Source organism: Nannobrachium achirus (genome assembly GCF_963921795.1).
Source record: "Nannobrachium achirus genome assembly, chromosome: 9".
Taxonomy (NCBI): domain Eukaryota; kingdom Metazoa; phylum Chordata; class Actinopteri; order Myctophiformes; family Myctophidae; genus Nannobrachium; species Nannobrachium achirus.
This window is the reverse complement of record NC_137818.1, coordinates 1,531,441-1,555,412: the sequence shown is the minus strand read 5'-3', so window position 1 is coordinate 1,555,412 and position 23,972 is coordinate 1,531,441. Positions and strand designations below refer to the sequence as shown.

The following is a 23,972-nucleotide window of genomic DNA, read 5'->3' as shown; positions in this document are numbered from 1 at the left end:
ATTTTGTCCTCTATGTAATATGTCTGTTGTCTTTGAGTTTTACTGTACAGTTACTTTCATTGTTGTATTTTTATTGTATGTCAAGCACTTTGTGAGTCTTTCTCTGTGAGAAGTGCTATATCAATAAAATGTACTTACTTACTTACTAAGACAAAGTTACTCTGACAGTATGAAGACAGTGGTGAGTATCAGCTAACAGCATAAATACTCCTGGTCAAATATTATTACAACTACAAGAGAATGTTACTCTGTAGAATTTGTACTTGAGTTGAAGTAATGGATTACTTGCTGGGGGGGGGGGGGGGCGAGTATTCAAAAGTACGTATATATTATAAAGGACATCTTGCTTAATATCAGTGCACTGTTACATCATTTCCAGAACTTTTCAACAAATATCAGTTACAGAGACAAGCTCACAATGCAATATGTTATATGCTTGTAGATCTATTATTTTAACATTATTTTAAATAGCTCTTAAGTGGTACTGCAATGAACTGTAAGAGTATTGGTCTTCCTTTCCTAGAAATGTAGTGGAGTCAAAAGTATAATATTTGTCTTGCAGTGAATGAAAGTCATAAGTATCCAAAACTAAATATATTCAAGTAAAGTACAGTACAGTACTCAAGTAAATGTACTTTATAGTGTCCACCTCTGGTCATTATCATCTTACTTGTCAGAAATCTTCTTCATTCTCTCAGAGTCACTGCTTCTCGCTGTCTCACTCTGGACTGTGTCGATCTTCTCCATTTGCTCCGTCTCCCATTTCTTAAATTCCTCCTCCTCCTCCTCCTCCTCCTCCTTCTCCTCCTCCTCCTCCTCCTCCTCTGACCCTTGGGGGAAAATGGTTCAATTATTATCATGCACCATGAACAGAATGGACACAGTATCTCAGCAGCTGTGAGCTGAGGTTAAGATGGCTAGGTCATGTATTGAGGATGCCCAATGAACGGTTACTCAAAGTTGCCTTGAGATAGACCCTGATTAGCCTCGCGTAGCCAGGCTTACTCATCTGCGAAGAGAAAAGCCTGGTGACAATAGAAGGCAGAAGACGTTCTGGGAGGTGGGGCTGAATTTTCCCGGAAGCTGTATTTTTTTCACAGTGCGGTGTTCCTGCAAACGTATTCCCTGCACGAAAAAATCTGGTCTACGTCTCCTGCTCCGTCGGTTGCGCTCGCAATAAACAATATACAAACAAAAACATTGATTCAAGCAATGTTACACCTATTAAGAGCTACAATCTATTTTAGTTTTTTTTCGCTGGGGAATGTAAACAGACCCGCATCGCATGACGTAACGTCTGTTAAACGCAGCACTTCCGCTAGAAATCGTGGAACACACCGGAAGGCATATTGTCTACAGGGTGGACCCTGATTGGGAAAAGAAAGAGAGGCAGACCAAAGAACACCTGGCGAAGGACGGTGATGACAGAGCTGAAGGAGATGGGTCTCTCATGGGACAAAGCGCAGGCCAAAGCACGACACAGAGCTCAGTGGCAGTGTATGATTGCGGCCTTATGTCCCACCCGGGACAAAGAGGATGAGTAAGTAAGTTTGAGCTGAGGTTGGGCCTAGACAATGAATTATTAGTCAATGTAATGTTTGGTAGCTGCTGTATGCACAGAGTCACAGACAATGTTACAAATGAAATCAGTATTCATGAAAAAATCCACTTGAACATGATGTGTGCGTCTTTGTAAACCTGTGCGTGCGTGTGTGCGCTAGTGATGCGCGGGCTAGTGATTTTTATGGACCGCGGGCCCCCGCAATTTTAATTATCTGACCCAGCCCAGCCCAACCCGCAACAACGCATCAATTTTCACAGCCCAGCTCAGCCCGCGGCCCGCCGTCATTAAATACATGTCAAATACGTCTTTGAATGTGGATTTTTAAGGCAGCTGTGCAAAAACAGAAAGGAGAAACGTTGAGCATTGATTTAGAGCACATAGCCTAACAGTGCAGTGCAAGAGAGCCATACAAAAATATCGTTCGAACATTTAAAAGCAATGAACCGTTAATTAGCTACATGACGGCATGACGAGTGACGACATGCATGCTTATTTTAATTGATAACACTCCTGTATTAGTATGACTATACACACGGAACACAACTACTGTATCACAGAGAGATGAGGATCGAGTCACAAGCCTATTAGTCACTGGCGCACCGCGCCGAGACACCAAAGCAACAGCTCTACGCCTCTCAACATAATTTGTTGAGAACATATTATTTCCTACAATCTATGCTCTCACCGCAGCACGACAGCATCCAACCTGCAAAAGGTAATTAACCAGCTCCTTACCTATATCTGCTGCGGAGGTGCAAAGTTTATCAAACTTTCAAAGGGTGTACGTTGTTTAAGTCAAAGGAGCATTGTTTTCCTATCATAATATGAACTTTAGTTTAGTCAAAAGCTTGTACAATCCAAACTGGTCCACACGTGAGTTGTTCTGGGTTGCGTCTTCTGTTTACATTAAGCTGAAGATAGGCTGTGTCAAGTAGCCAAAAACTAACAAAGCAGAAGCACTTCCTCCCAAGCGGTGGTCGGTGGATTTCAAAATAAGATAGTTAAACTCCCATAATATGATTAGGCAACGGTTTTATTTTCAAGTCTACTTACAGGAAGTAATGGACTTAATTAGAATTACATGACACGGACCAGTTTGGCTGACGAGCATAGAAGGACACTTGGTGCGCATTATAGACCGAACAAGACCGCCTCAACCCGCCCCGCCAATAAAGTGTACATTTCTTGGCCCAGCTCAACCCGGCCCGCGGGCTGACCGCGGGGGACCGCGGTCAGCCCGCGGGCCGCACCGCGCATCACTAGTGTGCGCGCGCACTCGCTTGTTCGTTCGTGCAGGTGTCACAATATAATAGACAGTGAGCCATGATTCTCCTTTGTTCCAGACTTCAACCAGAATTTGTGTTAATAGTTTGCAATGCGTTGTTTGGTAAATCTTTCAAAAAAAAGAAAAAAGAAAAAAAAAGAAAAACGAAATATCTGGAACGAATCATATTGTAGGTGCTCAAAACAAAATAGGAAGTTAGCAATGTTTAGAATTTTGTATAGAGACTTTAACCAGGGGTCAAATCACAAAATAACCTTTCCCTAAAGATAGAAGATTAAATAAGTCTTTTTCAGTTACTGACCGTTTTGTGTGGAAGCTTGTGCTTGCTTGGTTTTAAGACAGTGATCCTTGCAGAAGAGATACATGTGGGAGAGGATGAGATAAAGGTGGTTTAAGATGATGAACGGAGGAGCCAAAAAAGGACGGGACTTGTTCTCCATCACAAGCTTGTAGTGCTGGAATCTCCAGTAGAGGGTGCTCTTCTCCTGCACCTTGTTGAAGGTGTGGCTGCAGGGAGGGTTGAAGGGACATAAACAACAAACTATTAAATCAAACCACTACATAACTAAGATTAATATGACATAAGAAGTGATAGGAAGGTGATGACATGTAGTAAGATCAGAGATGAGAGCTGAGTTCAGGAAACCAAGTAGAGAGGCAGAGAGAGAGTGACAGACAGAAGGCTGCATAGTTCTTTACCCGAAAATGGCGATAAGCAGGTTGATGAGCAGGATGTTGGTGACCAGCAGGAAAACCACAAACAGAACGATCACCAGCCAGTTGTTGATCTCATTCCTGCATGGCTCAGCACCGCCCTCTACCAGTGCCATGTTGGTGGTGCAGGATTTGTTCCAGTCTTGTCCATAGACTGTTAAGAAATATGAAAGGAAAAATGGTTGTGACGTCACCCGTCTGGTTTACCAGAGACCCCGTTTTCAAGCCTCTAGGAAGAACATGGCTGTGATTGCAACCTCAACCAGAGTTTAGTTTAATTGTGGGCTTTCCTGAAAGGTGAGAACACTATGTTATCTTCATTGAGTTCCGACACAGACAGTACAAAAGCAGGGCCCTTAGCCAATGAGGTGCAATTGGTTGAAAAACATCTGGGAGTGGTGTTAGCTGGAGTGTTGGTAAAGCTTCACATGAAAAGGTTTGAGAACCTTTTTATGTACCCTTCCCATTTACCTAAATACTTAGGTAAATGTCAGAATGTGACATGGACAGGGATGATGTGTGACATTTTGTCAAACCAAAAAGCATAAACGTGTTCTCTGCTGTGAAAGTATTGTAATCGGTTCTTTGTTCTGTGCCTATTTCTGAACTGCGTAGCCCCACACACAAGAACACCACACATAGCCTACAACATCAGCAGCAGCAGTCAGCAACTCATCAACCTGGTTTTCAACCAGTGGTCCAGCGACCGCCAGTGGTCCTTGAGGGGGTTCCAGCTAAATGATGGAGAGTTGGCAACCTAATGGACCCTTGTGGATCTTTTAACTCTTGAGAGTGTACAATGAACCGTGATTTATGCACGAGAAATGCATAGGCTTTTTAAAAAAATCGAACCTCTGTTCGAAGTGGAGCTGTGTGTGTGTGTGTGTGTGTGTGTGTGTGTGTGTGTAGCACCTCTCTGGTCACCCAGGATCATGTGTACCGATTTTTGTGACATTTGAAGAAAATATGTAGGAAAAGGTGCAAAAAGTGTGTTTTGGAGAAAATTCAAGATGGCGGAAAATCTATCCTGGCGCAAATGGGCGTGGCCTATATGGGGAGATGCGTCTTGACCCAAGGAATCCAGGGAAAAAAGAATTTAAATTTTCCGATCTACGGTTCAAGAGTTACGGGGCAAAACGCAAAGTGGCCCGTTATAGCGCCACCATGAGGCCGAGTGATGTAATTATTTTTGGATTCTTTCTTAAAATCATTATGAATCTCCTCTCCGAGGTTTGAAACTGTAGCTCCTATGGTTTACGAGAGAAAAATACTTGAATGTGAGTTTTTGCAATTCCCATTATAAGTCAATGGGTAAAATTAATTCACTAATAAATTAATATCAATTAAACTATAGAACCTTTCTCTTAGCAAGTTACTAGCACACGATTCCTGAGTAAGCCGGTCGATTTGACATATGGCGCGAGTGTGTGGTGCAAAAACTGTGGGAGGAGTAGCGTGCCAAACTTTGAGGCTACAGACACGGACGGACGGACGGACGGACGGACGGAGACCCACACACACGGCCACGTATAGGGAGCTTGTGTTCCACACAGCTCCAAAAATCATGATACAACACATGCATGAATTCTGTTAAGGAAGACATTTATGCAATGTATGACTGCCATTCATTTATGTTGACCCAGACTAAATAATAATGAATGTTTACAGATATATTCAGAATGCTGGGGTCGCCGGGTCGGTAGCCAAATTGACCCTTATTGATCTTTAACTCTTGATTAAAATGAATGATTTTAACAGTAATGGGGAAACTACATTACACGTATAGAGGAGAGTCCTGCGCAAACATTAATCGCCTAGACAACACGTCTTTTTTTGTATTTAGGTACGTCCTGAATGCTACACACACACACACACACACACACACACACACACACACACACACACACACACACACACACACACGTACCATCTATTTCCTCTAGATTCATAGCTCCAAAGATGTAGAGGTACGGTCTGTAGAGCACTCGACGGAAGATACGTTCTGGGTTGGAATCGGATTCATACAGCAGAGCATGAGTGGCTACTCCATATGCCATAAGCCACACCCCCAGGAAGAAGAGGAAGGAGATGACATCTTTCATCTGAACAGTGAGAAACAAAGACATTCATTATAATATCAGTGACACATTTTGACAGCATTATAATATGTAATATTTATTAAATTAATATTTCTCTTACCATTTTGCCAACTATGATGATTTTTGGTCCCATCCCTTTGTGAATGGTGGAGATGTGAATGAGACGGATTGTGAAGACCATGTAGTCGATACACAGGACAGCTCGTCCATACTCGTAGGACGGCTTAAACATCCTGAAGCACACGTGCAGAATAAAACATTTCATCTTGTTTAATTCATTTTAATCAAACTCCTATTGTAGTGATATGCAGTAGAAACCATACCAGTAAGACTCCCTAATCGGGAGATAAGCGACCGTTGGTCGCTTATCTCCACAAATAGGCCAAAAGTTTGTTTTACCAATTATCAAGACATACGGGCAGTTGACAGTTTGCCATGGTTACTCATTGAAGTTGAATCTCCATATATGGAGATAACCTACGCATCACACTAAGTCTGACCTCACCAGCCCATATTTGGGCATGAGCAACTTATGTCTCCATATATGGAGATATGATGACATCACACAGTCCTCAGCCGATGATGTGGCGTGATGTCATACAATACACAAACGAGCCCTACAGTAAAGGGGCAATTCTTGCCAGGAAAGAAGCATTTCTTCGACTCAGACCTTATCGCCAGGGTTGGCTTATAGCAGCTGTCGGTAGGACCATATATGGATTCTGTTAGTGTGGATCTCCTAACAGGGCATCATCTGGGATACAATCCCTTTTATGCCCATATATGGAGATCCCTAACAGAATCCCTTTCATGCCCATATATGGAGATCCCTAACAGAATCCCTTTTATGCCCATATATGGAGATCCCTAACAGCATCCCTTTTATGCCCATATATGGAGATCACTAACAGCTAACAGAATCCCTTTTATGCCCATATATGGAGATCCCTAACAGAATCCCTTTTATGCCCATATATGGAGATCCCTAACATAATCCCTTTTATGCCCATATATGGAGATCCCTAACAGAATCCCTTTTATGCCCATATATGGAGATCCCTAACAGAATCCCTTTTATGCCCATATATGGAGATCTCTAACAGAATCCCTTGTATGCCCATATATGGAGATCCCTAACAGAATCCCTTTTATGCCCATATATGGAGATCCCTAACAGAATCCCTTTTATGCCCATATATTATGGAGAAATCCCTGCTCTGAGTATCTGACATCAGTGTGATGTCACCTGTTTATGCCCATATATGGAGATCCCTGCTCTGCGTATCTGGTTGCTATGGTAAACAGTTGGTTGCTAGGGTAAACAGTTGGTTGCTAGGGTAAAACCATGGTTGCTAAGGTGGTTGCTAACGTACACTAACAGACCAGCAACAACAGACTGTTGCCACAGCAACGTACACACAGGTTTGTGTACACATGTGGTGTGATGTCATACTGATGCGGAGATATGAGCAGGGCAAAGGTGTGACGTGTGTGACGTGACGGACGTGACGGACGTGACGGACGGCCGGTGGAGGTTTTCATAGTAAACTGCTCCCTAACGGTCGCAATAATACTCAGTGGCAGCCCGGACATATATACATGTTTCACCTGCTTGTATACTTGCTAGCTCTGTCCACAGAACTACCTCAGTTAAGTTCAGTCCAGTCTATAAACAGTTTTCTTCATTGCATCAATACTACTTCACCTATTTTGATGATTTGATGATTATTATCACGGTTCCTGTATTTCTCATAGCTCTCTATTTACTAAAGTAAAGAGAAATGTCTGTGTACCAACCTGCAGATGAGACCAAGAATGAACAGACTGATGGCAAAGAGGTCACACCAGTTCCATTTATCATTCCAGTACAGCTTTTTCATAGAGTATGCCTGAAAGTAATTAAACACATCAATCAAACTGAATCAAGTTGATAGATTACAGTTAATAGACAAACAATAGACAGCAAGAGGACAATATTTGTCACATGACTTACATTACAGCTGTGGCAACATTGCAGGCAGTGAGCCTCCTCAACAAAGGTTTTGTTATTTTATAGTGTTAACTCATTGAATGCCCTTTTCAAGATGGCCGCCAAGTACCAGGATGCCACGTTCATAAATTTCTAGTGCACGGATCAATTTTTAGTGCACGGATCGTGCACGCCCATGCACCATATATGCACCATATGTGTAGTACTTTTTAACAGCTTTCAAACAAAAAAATCCGCTTGGAAATCCGTTCAGGCATCAAAGTCAGACAAAACAAACACTGCCACCTTCCTAAATTTCTAGTGCACGGATACATTTTTAGTGCACGGATCGTTCACGCCCATGCCTAGATCATGCACCATATGTGTAGTACTTTTTAACAGCCTTCAAACAAAAAAATCCGCTTGGAAATCCGTTCAGGCATTCATGAGATAAAAGCCTTCAAAGTCAGACAAAACAGCCATTTTTTACATTTTGAAAGATGTGTTTGTTATGGGGCTAAACATGCAATTTCGCAATTGCGATCATGCCTAATACATTTGAGGCATTTTTAGAAATTGTTTTATAAAAACATTTTTTTATTTTTTTATTTTATTTTATTTATTTTTTTTCAAAATGGCTTCCAACTCGGGAAACTCGGGCTGTGGCAGCCTGGGACTACTGTAATAACTCGGGAAACTCGGGCCTTGGCAGTCAATGAGTTAAATGTCTTGATGAACACAGGATGCATGCTTGAAGCTCATCTTTCCAGCGAAATGATGACTTCAAAGGTAATTAAAAAAATCAACCAACAAACTACAGAGGATCGCCCCGATGGTCAATTTCAACACACTGAAGACCATAACTAGTGCAATCATTCAGCGGCAGCCCCTCTTTGACTACGGAATCCACGTATGGTATCGCGACGCCCCAAAAGCCCTTAAAACTACGCTTTAAACAGCCCAAAACAAACTAACCTTAAAACCACCCTGAAAAACCACTTACAGGCAGCAGCCGCTCGTAACAGGTAAAAAATAAGCCCCGCCCAGCCTTATCCTCCCCCTGACCCTTCTTTTGTAAATATCTATATTGTTTTTGCACTTTTTTTTCCTGACGATATCTACTGCATAGTACTGTGTTCTATCCGTCTGTCATTTAATGTTATTTGAGATACATGAAGGTTTCCTGTGTAAATAAGCCGAAAAGCTTACTAGGATCTCTTTTTAGTTGACCTTGGGTTAGGGTTAGGGTTTGGGTTTGGGTTTGGGTTTGGGTTAGGGTACTGTCAATCTGTGATGAAACATTATATATATATATATATATATATTTATATATACTGCTAATAAACTAATCAATTTGCTAATAGAATAATCAATCAATCAATCAATCAATCAAATGAAGCTCCTTCCACTCACCTGTCGGATCTCCTCACATAAGAAGGTGAACACCCAGAAGTACAGCACGCATTCACTGATGGACGGCCCACTAGGGGGCGCTGGCTTAAAGTCCACCAGCAGCACGTAGGCAAACAGGAAGAGGAAGAGGATGTACATCACTGCATTTCCCATGAACGTAGTGATGGAAGCGCTCCAGAACTGACACTTCTTCCAGATCTTCTTCCATGTTGAGTCGTCTTTATCACTGTGAGATGGAGCAACATGATTAACCTGCTAAAACTACTCTTTTAAACTAATGTTGAATTTCATGTATATTTTTGGTAATAACTATATACATAATGGCTCAACAAGTGTATTATTATTTTAAACATGGTGCTAACCTGTCTTTGAAGGTGATGAGGTTGGTGCAGAGCAGCAGGGGGCAGAAAAAGGTGAGAAGGAACTTCCACACTGGTGTGTCTTTCTTCATGTCACCCCACCAAACCTGAGACAGCACAGACTGAGAGGCAGAACAGTGTTTTGAGTCATTTCTCTGTGTTAATGTGACAAACAGATGTGTGTGTAGGCCTAATTGAATTACTGTACAGTATGTCTTTTTTCAAATATTTTGCCTTCCCTACGAAGATATATTTTTATTTTCCAGCATGGCTCTGCAACAGGCTAGCAGTCTATACATGCATGCGGAAGGCAAGACCCGCCTCAGTGGCCTTGTGGTTAGAGTGTCCGCATTGAGACTGGGAGGTCAGGATTTGATCCCCGGTCGGGTCATATCAAAGACTGATAGAGCGTGGCGTGGCTGCAGCTCACTGCTCCAAGAGATGGGTAAAATGTGGGGAACAAATCTTGCATACAGCAACATATTTGACAAATAGTAGGAATCTTGAATCAAAAGTTTCTGATTGGCTATCCCTGAAAGTGCACGCTACGTTAACCAATCATCAATCCTCATGCCTAAACCTAACCCCAGTCAGGAAAATCCTATTAGTCCTACTAAGGTTAGGGTTAGTGTTAGAGAGAGTGTTATTCAGTGGAGAGTAGCACCAATGCACCAATGTCACATCGGTACAGTCAGTCAGAGAAAGAGTAGTCTTGCTTTTGCCATCCTACTATGCTGCTGTGCTTTGTCCAGGGGTCCAGTTGTCCAGATTTAAAATGAAACAACACGGAACCAAAAGTTCCTATGATTGTCCACTAGTTGCGCTGTTCTGGTACCAGAAGCAGCATGTTCTCCATGTCAATCACTTCAATGCAGAGTTCATTTTGTTGACTAAGACTAAAAGACTATGATTTTAGTTGACTAAAACTAAACAATTCCAGATGACTAAAATAAGACTAAAACTAAATGGTGTGTTATTCAAATCAGAATTTGCTGTCAAAACTAACTTACTCATCTTACTCACAGCTTCACAGGAACTAAAATGTGTCCCAGCACAGCTGGCGGCTAGTCATTGTTTTTTTTTTTTCATGTTCATTCATTTGAAGATATGGCTTATAGAATGATGCCATGCTGAAATAGTACTTTTGAGATATTCAAGTTCTAAATAAATTTCTAACCTGCAATGACCTGACTCCGCCACATGGGGAGCAATCTTCAATTCAATCTTCAATTCAAAGAAGCTTTATGTGAGAACACAAACGTTTACACAGTGGTGGAAAAAGTACCTACATGTTATAATTAAGTAAAAGTATCAATTCTGCAATGTAGAATCACTCTGTTACAAGTAAAAGTCCAGAATAAAAAATGTACTTGAGTAAGTAGTACAAAAGTATTGGTATCCAAATGTACTTAAAGTACCAAAAGTACAAGATACACTACACAGTGTATCTTGTACTTGTATCTTGTACAGTGTAGTACAAGATACACTACACCACTATGATACCCAAGTACCTGTCAAAATACTTTATAAACATTAAGGATGTCCATAATTACAACACCAGAGGCAGCGCCACAGATCACTTTCAACCCAGAGTCAAAACCAACAAAGGGTCAAACTCCTTTTTCTGCTATACCACCAAAATGTGGAAAGCCTTACCGAAGGTCATAAAGGAGTGTGGATCACTAGCATCCTTTAAAATTGCCCTGAAGAATCACTTACAGGCAGCAGCCATTCGCAACTGGTAAAAAACTAACCTAGCCCAACCCTACCCTCCCCTGCCCCTTCTTTGTATATACTGTTTATTTAGACTTACTGTTTTCTTTTTTGTTTTTCTTTACATATCTACTGCATAGTACTGTGTTCTATTTGTCTGTCATTCAATGTTATATGAGATACTTCAATGGTTTCCAGTGGAAATAAGCTTAGTCTTTTCATGGATCTCCTTTTAGTAGACCTTGTACCAGTGAACTGTACCGTCATGAAACTGTACCTTTTCCTATGCAAACTTCTAATAAAGTCTTCAATCAATCAATCAAAAGTACAAAATGTTTGAAAATAGCAGATCTACAAGCTCACAACGCGTCGCACCGCAATGCGTTGTGAGCTTGTAGATCGGCTATTTTCAAATAGCCTTGGTATAACATAGGGCTAAAGTGGTTTATGTATGTTTTAAACTTCAGTTATTGCTTTGTAGATTTTGATTTTAATAGTCCAAAACATACATTAACCACTTCAGCTGTTTAGTATTAAAAAACACATGTTTATTTAATACCGGACTTCTACTTGTAACAGAGTATATCTAAATTGCAGTGGGCATATACTTTTACTTAGGTAAATAAGATAATTCCTATATAGCATTATTAGGCTAAATGTAAAGACGCTACGCTGCGCCAACCGTGAATTCAACACAATCTGCTGTTGAGCAGTTTAACCAATTTGCTACGTACGTCTACACAAACGGTCAGATTACAAAGATAAATTGCTTAGTGAAGGCTCACGGATGTCACCATAGGGTACTCTCCAGCAGAATGTCCCGTAATGATCGTATTATTTAACGAGGAGCATTTTAATCCGATCGGTCGTCGTTTCCTTAAAAAGGTATTAATGTATCTAAGTGCAGTACACCTCGCAACTGATGGGGTCGCATGGCTGAAAAACAACAGAAAATGGCGTCTGATCTGATTAAAATGCTGTTTATTAAACAATACGAAAGATACGGGTAATTCTGCTTGAGCGTACCATACTGTGACATCTGTGAGACTTCAGTAAGCACTTTATCTTTGAAATATGTAGACGTACGTAGCAAATAGGTTTAACTGCTCAACACCAGGTTGAAGTGAATTTATTACGTGCGCAACACCGTAACTCGTGCCCTATCTAAATTGGTCGGGCTAACAGTGCTAAATGTAACATAATCAGTGTTTGTGTAACTTCAGTCAGAAGGATTGATTGATTGATTGAAGACTTTATTAGAAGTTTGCATAGGAAAAGGTACAGTTTCATGACGGTACAGTTCACTGGTACAAGGTCTACTAAAAGGAGATCCATGAAAAGACTAAGCTTATTTCCACTGGAAACCATTTAAGTATCTCATATAACATTGAATGACAGACAAATAGAACACAGTACTATGCAGTAGATATGTAAAGAAAAACAAAAAAGAAAACAGTAAGTCTAAATAAACAGTATATACAAAGAAGGGGCAGGGGAGGGTAGGGTTGGGCTAGGTTAGTTTTTTACCAGTTGCGAACGGCTGCTGCCTGTAAGTGATTTTTCAGGGCAATTTTAAAGGATGCTAGTGATCCACACTCCTTTATGACCTTCGGTAAGGCTTTCCACATTTTGGTGGTATAGCAGAAAAAAGAGTTTGACCCTTTGTTGGTTTTGACTCTGGGTTGAAAGTGATCTGTGGCGCTGCCTCTGGTGTTGTAATTATGGACATCCTTAATGTTTATAAAGTATTTTGACAGGTACTTGGGTATCATAGTGGTGTAGTGTATCTTGTACACCAGGCCCATTGCAAGTTGCTGTACTCTGTCATCTACTCTGAGCCACCCCACTCTTAACTGGTGAGTAGCGGTAAGGTGAGTCTGATAGGGAAGGTGAAGTAGGACCCTAATTAGTTTATTTTGGGCTGTTTGGAGTTGGAGGATAATCTGACGGTTCTGACAGACTTAACCGCCTCGCGTTGTGAGCTTGTAGAAGAGCAAAAATAGAGTTGGGTCGCCGTTTTATTCCATGTGTAATTGTGTATACCATGCCTGCGTTAGCCTGCAGCTAGCGCTAGCTAACGTTAGCGTTAGCCGTTAGCCAGTCATCCAGAATAGTCTAATAAGTCAATTTTCCAACGGCAAGTGAACGATTGCATTCCGTGTCCTTCATGGATTTTTTTCCCCTGGCTGTCAATGTTTTTATTGTCCAAAAAGAAAACGCTCTGAACGTTAAAACTAGACAGTTTACGATCATGACACTGAGTCAATGCTATTGCTAAGCAGTGACAACAAAGGACTCCTCGCATCCGGCTCAGGCAGGAAACGGAACGTTAAATAAATAAATACATAAATAATAGATTAAATCATTATAACAACTTAACGTGGTTCATTTGGAACATACGTGGCACTACATTAACGGGATAAATACTGTGGTTTGCAACGCTAGGTAATGGAGTCCCGATTTTACCGCATTTGACTACAAAGGGCTGACAAACTGAGGCTTGATTAAAAATAAACAATGCATTGTAGCTACATGGCTGGGAGGACCAACAGAATTGTCCCGATCTCTCACATTAATTAAAAAAAGTCTTATTTACATGCAGAGTTAAGCTCTGGCGTTTAAGTGAACTGTAGCCTAGATATTATGAGATGCTGTTGTGGCATTATCTTTTTAGAGAGAGAAAAAAAAAACGTCATATTGGCTGTAGGGAATAATGACACTTCCCGAGATGACTGGCTCTCAGCCAAATTGGGACACAAATGATCATATCTTAGCTAAGCTCAAGACCGCTCTGTAAATGTACCATAACTCAATAACATAACTCAGACTGTGACCATCTAAACCAGACAGTCTGAGATGGACCAACCTCTAATCCATCATGGTTGAAGAAGTTGACAGATTCAGCATCCATGGCCATCTGGAAGCAGTTTTTTCCCCAGACTGGAGACACTCTGTTGAGCAGCTCGAGGGAGTTATTCTCACTGCTCTGGTAACATGTACCCATCGCATCTGATGTGAGAAATACCACACAATGAAAGTTGTTACATAAAATGTTGTATATACAGTATATGTTTGTGTGTATAGTGCAGTGTATACCAGACTTAAAATATGGGAAGGACACGCACGCACAAACGCACACACGCACACGCACACGCACGCGCACACACACACACACACACACACACACACACACACACACACACACACACACACACACACACTCCATCATAAGACAATATCACACAGTAAAGGTGAAATAAGTTGACTTGAGTCCTTTTTCTGGTTTACATTACCTACAGCCAGTGGTGTGTTCTACCATGTAATGCTATATACTGTACGTTGTATAACGATTCTCTCCATCCTCTCCATCTCAAGCACAGTGCCGGTACCAAGCTATTTTCCGCTCCAGGCGGAAAATAGGGTTATTGGTTATTGGCCCCTACACAACGGCATTAACCAGTCTCCCTTCTGTACAGTACCCTGTTGTGGTTCTTGAAAAACGGACGCTCCGTTATGTAGTTCTATTAGTAGTTCCACTAGCTCCCATTTTGTTTACACATTGAGAATACGGACCCATTAGAGCGACGGACATCGACATCCGGTTGCCGTGTTAATATGGTGCGCGCTCAAATGGGACAGAAGAAACCGTTTTCAGACTTTTGAATTCCGGATTTTAGTTCCGGATGATCGCGATCATTTGTTGTATGTATTTTTATTATATCTGTAATTTGTAGCAGGGGCTTCAGAGTGCCCTCAAGACCTGGCCCCCCAGGCAAGCACCTGTTTCTTCTCTCCCAAAGGACATCCCTGCTCAAGCAACCCAGGCTTTCAGAAACCATAGTTTTGACACCAGAGTGCTGAACTCAATAGAGGGGATAAAATGGCAAGGGCAAGGGTCTCCGATGACTTTTTTGTTACCACCGCGCTCTGACTTGACTGTTGGTCCTCTTAGAATAGATTATAAAACATGCATAGGAAATTGATCACACACAGTGGCCAGAGTTACTTTTCTTTTTTGCTTTATTGCATATTTAGGTTGAGAAACAGACGTTTCGGCTGTCCAGGCTTATTCAGTGAAGATCCATTTCCTATGCATGTTTGAAGATAGTTTCTCCAACATCACACTGCGGGAACGCACCCAAAAGCCCCCCGCGTCCCTCCTGGCAGCACAGCAACGGATGCGCTGGTACAGCCAGATCAAAAGACTTCTCCCTGATCAGCCTACTCACGCTATCCTCCACTTCCAACCAAAAGACTCTGGCTGGAAACGCCTCTGCGGTGCCCGCCGCACGTGAGGGATCGATGCCATCACCAGGAACCCACACCAAACGGGCCTGTCACTCGCTGAAGCCGAGCCCCTAGCACCTGATCCTTGGAACAGATGCACGCAGCACGCAAGACACAACAAAACGCAACATATAGCAAACCTCTTCACCAGGTAAATCGGCAGCTTTTACACTTACCAAATGAATAAACAAACAAATTCATCTCCCCAAAACAAGAGTAGACCTAGATGAGCTCATTTGAACATACAAATGAAATACCGTCCACGAAGCAGGCTGCGGAGGGGATCTGGAACGAACAATGTTGTTCCAGCAGGAATGTCCAGATTGCAGAGAATCGCACCGTCGTTTTAGGTTATGATAAATGGGGTGCAAGGTCTGATGTAGGATTAACGTCCACTACACGAGCTACGATCACACTTTTTCACAGACTAAACAAACGGCACAAACACTGTGAATACAGAGGATCTGACTCCCTCATTTCACTCACGGTGGTGTAATCACTAGGGCATTTAAAGACAACAGGATGACAGCGGAGTGATTGATGACAGGCGGCTCAGGGACTATTTTGGGCCGTCACAATGTGTGCACGCATATATTACACACACATGTCCTGCATGTGCAGGGAATAATTATGATATACCCTCCAAAAAAAAAAACTAGAATAAACCACTGCCTATAGCACTATCATACCCACAATGCAATGCTCAAACAGCCAGAGCAGAGTGGAGCTGACCTAACTTCTGATAAAAGGCTGAAATGGTTGTTTAGACATTAGGGTAGAAGTGTGTTCATTGTGATTACGGTAAGTGATCGGTCTAAACAAACTTTTCTATTGACATTTATCTATTTTAGCATGCCATTTGACCCAACTGAGCCCTGCCTGATAGTGATGTCTACTCTTTGTGCAGCGGGTGGGCTTTCTGGAAGCCATTGTTTTTCATGGGAATAAGATTTCATATCTGTGTATTTATTATATTCTTATCTATCAGTAACGGTAGGGAATAGGGATCTGGGAGAGCGGTTAGCAAATGAGATTGGGTGACATCAGATTCCTGGATTGTGAGGTAAACGCTGGATATCAGTTCAGGAACCACAATCTAAAAACTTCAGTTTGATGATTTATTTAAGGTCTCACCATTTGCCAGGTTCTCAAACTTCAGTGACAGCTTTTCCATAGAACGCTTGGTCTCCGTCTCATATGCCATCTTTGACATCTCTTTAAGCATCTTACAGGCACTCAGAGCATTCAGCACTGGCTCCTCTGTCTGGGAGATGGACAGAAAGACAGATGGAGACAGAGACAGAGGACTGGTTACAGACATGCTGAACATCAGACAGTACATGCATTTATTTTTTATTTTTTACAACTTTACATCTACAGATTTAATCGCTGGTCCACTGATGAATTTACAATGGGTTTATAAAGGAAGGGGATCCCCATGCAGCCCTCATGGATCATTCATCAGGTCTATTGAAGGTAGCCTATAATTTGGCCAAACCCCTGGAGATATTGTGACATCACATGAAGCATTCTCTGCCTTACTGGTAATAAGGGGATATTATGAAGTCACGTGAAGCATGACGATATTGTGATGTCAAGTGAAGCATATCCTCCATAGAAGTTAAATGACTCATCATGTAAGTCTATTGAAGGTAGGAAGATAGCCTTTAACATGGCCATGCCTCTGGAGAATATTGTGGGTGAAAACCACATTGATTTTAACCGCAGGAACACTAAATCTAACCCTGCGCTCGCCATCCCAGTACAACGAATTGGGGGACCCCTCTGGGATTATAATAATAATAGTAGTAAGATAAAATATATTCCTCAGCCTTCTCTGAACATCAGGTGTTTTACCATCTCCCAGAAGAAGACAGCCCAGTCACTGTGGTTCTGTAGGACAGCCCAGATAAACAGATCAAACCAGGGGGATTCACAGGGCTGGTTCCTGTATGAACATTCTCCATCCAGCAGCTCTTTGGCACGCTGAGGAGAGAAGAACACAACTATGAAGAGGAAATGGGACATTTGCATTACAGGGCAAATTAACGATTATTTTGAACAGATAAATCAGGCTTATGTTCCTAAAGAGTTTGATTTGAAATTGGAAACATATGCTGTGTATGAATATCTTACCCCATCAAAAAGCAAAATATAATGTATGATTTACTCCAATTTTTACTAAAACTACTGTAGGCTTCTAATGTGCTGTGTTACTGATTGCTATCGAGCCTGGCTCTTTAGTAAACTGCAACGTACGCGCCTTGTTCGTACATTACACTACCAACATCAACAGAATGCAGTAAACACATATCAAATCATTGTTGTTTATATTGTTAGTAATTTTATCTTATCGAGAATATGAATATTTACAGGGCTATTTGTTAAACTTTATATTACTGATCAGGCCTTATAAAGCTACAGTGATTGGTGGCATGTCATTGACTTGTTTTAAACTGAAGAAAGCAAGTTATTTAAAGGACAACTTTAGTTTTTTACAACAAGGGTTCATATTTTAGATTGTAATTAAAGAATATAAAAGATGAGTGTTAAAATTATTTCATTTACTTCTTTCTATTGTTTTAGAGATTCTTATTTCAGTTGTTGGGGGCATGTGTACAAGTGACTAAATATGTCATTTTACACAGAATAAGCCCATTCCCAAGATACAACGCAACCTTTCATGGTTGGATGTGATTTATGGGGGCTAGAAGCGTTACTGAAAATAGCAATAAAGAAACTGCTGGCTTATTGTGTCTAAAAAGCCATATTTAGCCAAATGTACGCATGCCCCCATGCGTACGCATGCCCCACATTTTAGCACGGTAAACGCGATAAAACAATAGAACGAAGCAAATGAAAACATTTTAACACTCACCTTTTCTTTTCTCTAATTACAATCTAAAATATGAACCCTTGTTGTAAAAAAACAAAGTTGTCCTTTAATTTGATAAAACAAACTGTGTAACAGATCATTATAATATTACAATAAACTACTGAACTGCTATTAACCCCTTAAACCCCTTAATACCCGAGTCCCCCAGAGGTCATAGGTACCAGGGGCGAAATTAGACGTTATTCTGCATGCGTTTTCAGATCAAAGGGCCCTGTACTGCTGTGAGGGGGGCCCATAGATTAGGAGATTAGAGACCCCTAATATATTGGAAATTACTAAATACATATAATAGCCTATTCATTAATATGTAGGGCGGCTATTTTTATTTATCAAAAACTACATAAATGTAAGAAAAAACCTTGACACAGTCGCCAGTAGGGCCCTTGGGTTTATAAACCACATCAACCCTATACAAATTATGCTACTGCTAGGCACCTAATTATTTTCCTGCACACTAAATATCTCCACCAAATAGCAATCTACCAGCTCACAACACACCACAACACTGCGCGTTGTGAGCTTGTAGATCTGCTATGTTCGCCAAGTGTTCAACCCCAGAACAGGGACACTAGGGTTCATGTTTAAAGAGTGGATGAAACAACATAACAGTATTATATGTTCAGAAGAATACCTCCAGACAATGAAACAACATAACAGTATTATATGTTCAGAAGAATACCTCCAGAGAATGAAACAACATAACAGTATTATATGTTCAGAAGAATACCTCCAGACAATGAAACAACATAACAGTATTATATGTTCAGAAGAATACCTCCAGAGAATGAAACAACATAACAGTATTATATGTTCAGAAGAATACCTCCAGAGAATGAAACAACATAACAGTATTATATGTTCAGAAGAATACCTCCAGACAATGAAACAACATAACAGTATTATATGTTCAGAAGAATACCTCCAGACAATGAAACAACATAACAGTATTATATGTTCAGAAGAATACCTCCAGAGCCTTCTTGACAGAGGTGAATTCTTTTAGACCCAGAACAGTGAAGTAGAACGGCTTCTCTTCACCCATGAACTTCTTCAAGACACCTGACACCTGGAGAGACAGAGAAGAGGCAGAAAGAGGACATGACACAATCCTGCCACAAAGGACACATTTCCTTTCCGATTTCTTCTTTCTTTCTTTCTTTCTTTCTTTCTTTCTTTCTTTCTTTCTTTCTTTCTTCGCCTCAGAACCACTGAACAATGATTACAATGATTATAATATATTTGTCTAACCCTAAACTCACCTCCAACAGGCTGATCTCTTTCAGAGGGTCAGAGGGATCAGGTGTCCATGAGGTTCCCAGTCTCTCCTTCAGGTTCTCCAGTAGCAGCTTGTAGATCAGTGTGTCTTTCTTCACTCCGCTGTAGAGTTTCTCCAGGCGGCCAACAGTCAGGATGTTAACGATCAGATCTACAAACTGGGGAAAAAGGTGGAAATAATATGTAGACAATAATGAGACCCTAATGTCAGAGAGAGAGAGAGAGAGAGAGAGAGAGAGAGAGAGAGAGAGAGAGAGAGAGAGAGAGAGAGAGAGAGAGAGAGAGAGAGAGAGAGAGAGAGAGAGACAGACATCTCCACAATAAATGGGCATAAAGGGGACAGATACAGAGATCTCCAAATATGGGCATAAGAGGGACACACACAGACAGACAGACAGACAGACAGACAGACAGACAGACAGACAGACAGACAGACAGACAGACAGACAGACAGACAGACAGAATGGGATTTCCATCTTGCATCATTCATGTTGTTGGATTAGTAGTGTAAATACTGTGTATGATAGGCTATGTGTGTGTGTGTGTGTGTGTGTGTGTGTGTGTGCGCGTGCGTGCGTGCGTGCGTGCGTGCGTGCGTGCGTGCGTGTTGAGTACAAGGTTCTTTGTAATGTTTGTTAAATGTGTTACAGAATCTGCCAGCGACAGTATGTGGGTGTCATGATTCTATTGGATAGTATGAGCCTTATAGGACCCCCCCCCCCTCCCTTCCTGTGGTCATCCAGACCCTTCTCATCATTCAGTATGTTGTGATGTTGTTTCTCACCGTCTCGTTGATTTCGATGTCACGTTTGAAGAGCTGACTTCTGGCAAAGTCCTCTCTGTTCCTCCATCTCCATGCTAGAATCAGCTCCCTACTGTAAGGGAAGGTTTTACCTGATGCACGGAGCTTACTGGCTGTAACACACACACACACACACACACACACACACACACACACACACACACACACACACACACACACACACACACACACACGTTAAATCAACGTGTAGCCTTACAGTAGCCTTACAAAACTTGCAGCTCCGTCTGTCTGTCTGTCTGTCTGTCACGCTTCATGCTCCATATATGGCCAAGACACTTGAAAATGACGTCTGACATCATAGATGTCTGATGTCATAGACCACACAAGACTGACACAATATATCCATATATGGGCATTCCCCATAGACCACATGAGACTGAAACAACATGTCCATATATGGGCATGATGCCCTGTTAGGGCAACCACACTAATACAATCACTTTTATGCCCGCATATTGAGATCCCTGATGTCATCAACATTCAGCCTCATGTGGTCTATGGAAAATATGGCCACATTTAGTCCAACTTCAACAACCAACCAGGTCTGTGCATGTTTGTAGTCAAAGTTGACCATGTGGTGACCCACATTGACAGACTGTTGGTTATAGACATTCACCAAAGAGGTACTGTGCCTTTAAGAGAGCGGGGGGTTAGAGTGGTAATGACTTCTGGTTCCGGGGTTATGTTTGGTTGTTGTGATCACGTGATGTTCTGCTGTTAGATTCATGCACTCAGTGATTGTACGTTGTACACTTTTATGTGGAGATAAGTAAACTACCTCGACTCGCATACGACTACGGTCTCGTCTCGCTGTTTCTTAACTCATCAATCCCATGCCAAAGCACCAGCGCTCGCCCAGCAGTCTGCTGTCACCCTGACAGATGCGTGCACGTGGCCATGTGTACAGGCGGCGGGTAATGAAGGCTAGGGCCAAATGCTATGCTGCGTATTTTATACATTATATATCATATATGTGCGCAACATTATATAGGCTGCTTTGTGTTTGTGTATGTGTGTGTGTGTCTGTGTCTCTGTGTGTGTGTGTGTGTGTGTGTGTGTGTGTGTGTGTGTGTGTGTGTGTGTGTGTGTGTGTGTGTGTGTGTGTGTGTGTTCTTGCTGTAGCCCCCTCCCCCCAGTGAGAATCAGGTGATAATTCAGCAAGGCTAGGTCAAAATGTGGATATAGTCTACCTACGACATGCGTCATGCACTGACGTGATGATGCGCGCAGCGCACAGCTCCTTGTGTGTTTGGCATGGAGCACGGGTTGCAGACTTCAGCAGTAAGCATGGAGTCGACGCATGGTTTTATTGGACGTGGCGGACGTGGCGTGCAGCCGAAGGGAGCTCATAGCCCGGCGCCATGCTCCCCACTACTATGGGCCATACGAGATGTCGCTCTCCGAAAGGTGGCAAAGGTTATCATGCATTTTTGAAAAGCTCTATATCTGTAGATTATAATTTAGTATGATAACCCTTTCTGAGACCCTTTCTAAATTAGTGTTATCAGCTGCTAGAGTTGGTGTCCTATGAACTTTACTATACAGGAAAAATGCAAAAAGAAACACTTTTCACAGTTTTGTGGGGTGCATACGAGTGGAGTGGGAGCGGCGTGGGGAGCGAGGACCGCCTGCCGCTCCAAGCTGCTCTGCTCGGGCCGCGTACCACATGTTTGAAGCATGCCCACATGGACACACACAGACAGCTGCTGCAGCAGAATGCACAGCATGAGCGCACAATCATTTCATTCAAATCTCTCCAGAATCCACACGAGTAGAAGTATTCATAAATACCTTGAGTCAGGTTGGTTCTATCACCAGACGATAAAAGGATACGATTCAAAACGCAAGTGACTGATTTGGGATGAACTAATCACACTCGCCGTTCCCCCGCTCATCTCTCGAACGGCATGTGGTGATTAATTACCCACAGGAAGGGATATTCCACTTTCAAAAAAACTTTTGGTCATTTTATTTATTACTTTTATGAACATCCTGAACAGTTTTTAATTTGCTTGATTCAATATTTAGATATTTGATGTAAATGTTATCAGGACCTCCTCCTCCAGGGCCACTCCACATACACACCCATTGTAACTTCAAACTCCATTTTAACCATGATAGATTCATTAAAAACACCCATTTTTCTGGTGACTCATATTACCCTCCTAATACGTGAGCAGGCCGTGTTTTGTCAATAACTTTTTTCATTTATTTTTAATAAAATATTATTGTATTTAATTTTTTCCATTTTCCCAAATAATTATTAAAAATAAAAGAAAAAAGTTATTGAAAAAACATGGCCTGCTCACGTATTAGGAGGGTAATATGAGTCACCAGAAAAAATAATGGGTGTTTTTAATGAATCTATCATGGTTAAAATGGAGTTTTAAGTTACAATGGGTGTGTATGTGGAGGCCTCCTACAGGAGGAGGGCCTGGTAACATTTACATCAAATATCTAAATACTGAATGAAGCAAATTAAAAACTGTTCAGGATGTTCATAAAAGCCTGATTAGACAATAAAATGACCAAAAGTTTTTTTGAAAGTGGAATATCCCTTTAATATTGTCTTATACTATCTTATTAAAATGGACGATGTCTACATAAATACATCTCAGAACAAACCATCCTGAAAAGAGTGCTGAGTGCTTCTAAAGTTCATCTTTGGGAGTAGGGCGGTCAAGTCAAACATCTGTCACGCATCGCGTGTCAAAAAGAGCAGATCTGCAAGCTCACCTTTGATCTTGTAGATCTGCTATTTCCAGCATTCAAGCTATACGGCACTGTCGCAAAAACACGTCAGTTTTATTTTCTTTAAAAAACAAACAGGGAAAAGTTATTTTTTAATCCAAGATAAGACTTTCCAATAAACCTTCGCAGATTACACCAACGTCATGGTCTTGGATGGCCCAGTTTCTTCACGATACGTTAGAAATATAAACATATGGAACGATGACTGCCTGGTTCACGAGAAGCGAGAGAACAAGAATAATAAGAAGACGAAACAAAAGAGCCAAGCCGACCATCATAATAACTAATATGACTGATTCATATATAGATCTCAGTTGGAAAACAACTATGGAACTTTGGCTGTGCTGTTATGGTGCTGTGCTGTTAGATATCTGTTATATTTTGTTATGTTATGGCTCATGGTTGCTGTTACAGCGTCCGTCCAAACTCTACCAGAAATATGAAATAAAATATGATTATATAATGGACAATAGTGGGAGATCTAAAGGAAAGCTGTTCGGCATGAGGAGACGCAGATGTGTATCAAAGTTCCATGGCTGTATGTAGGGCAGTCACGATTAATACATAATCGTCTATTCACGATTATTTTTCATATTCGCGAATATCTTTCATATTCGCGATTATCGTCAATTATCTAATTTAATTAAAAAAGTAGTGAGTTTTGACAATAAAACCATTCTTAAACAAAACTTCACGTCAACACTTGCATTCTTGAATGCGCCCTCCTCCTTGTTGAACGCATGTGCCACGGGGACCGTGAGTGAGTATTCCTACCGTAGGAGACAGGGTTACATAAATTAGAAGGCGCGGCTTGTGATTGGCTG

At 41.4% G+C, this 23,972-nt stretch overlaps 1 protein-coding gene across 1 annotated transcript in view; it reads right to left on the bottom strand.

Moving 5' to 3' along the window:
• Positions 1-1,353: 1,353 nt before the first annotated feature.
• The window catches only part of LOC308291797 (transient receptor potential cation channel subfamily M member 5-like), a gene marked incomplete at both ends in the record, with an annotated part of 53,478 nt that continues 30,859 nt past the window's right edge, over positions 1,354-23,972 (bottom strand). Inside the window, 13 exons of the mRNA XM_080733930.1 lie at positions 1,354-1,367; positions 3,151-3,356; positions 3,549-3,717; positions 5,491-5,665; positions 5,763-5,895; positions 7,460-7,551; positions 9,045-9,270; positions 9,407-9,525; positions 13,983-14,125; positions 16,538-16,667; positions 17,261-17,389; positions 19,267-19,365; positions 19,559-19,732. Of these exons, the coding sequence (XP_080590056.1) occupies positions 1,354-1,367; positions 3,151-3,356; positions 3,549-3,717; positions 5,491-5,665; positions 5,763-5,895; positions 7,460-7,551; positions 9,045-9,270; positions 9,407-9,525; positions 13,983-14,125; positions 16,538-16,667; positions 17,261-17,389; positions 19,267-19,365; positions 19,559-19,732 (1,809 nt within the window). The remainder of the gene's footprint in view (positions 1,368-3,150; positions 3,357-3,548; positions 3,718-5,490; positions 5,666-5,762; positions 5,896-7,459; positions 7,552-9,044; positions 9,271-9,406; positions 9,526-13,982; positions 14,126-16,537; positions 16,668-17,260; positions 17,390-19,266; positions 19,366-19,558; positions 19,733-23,972) is intronic.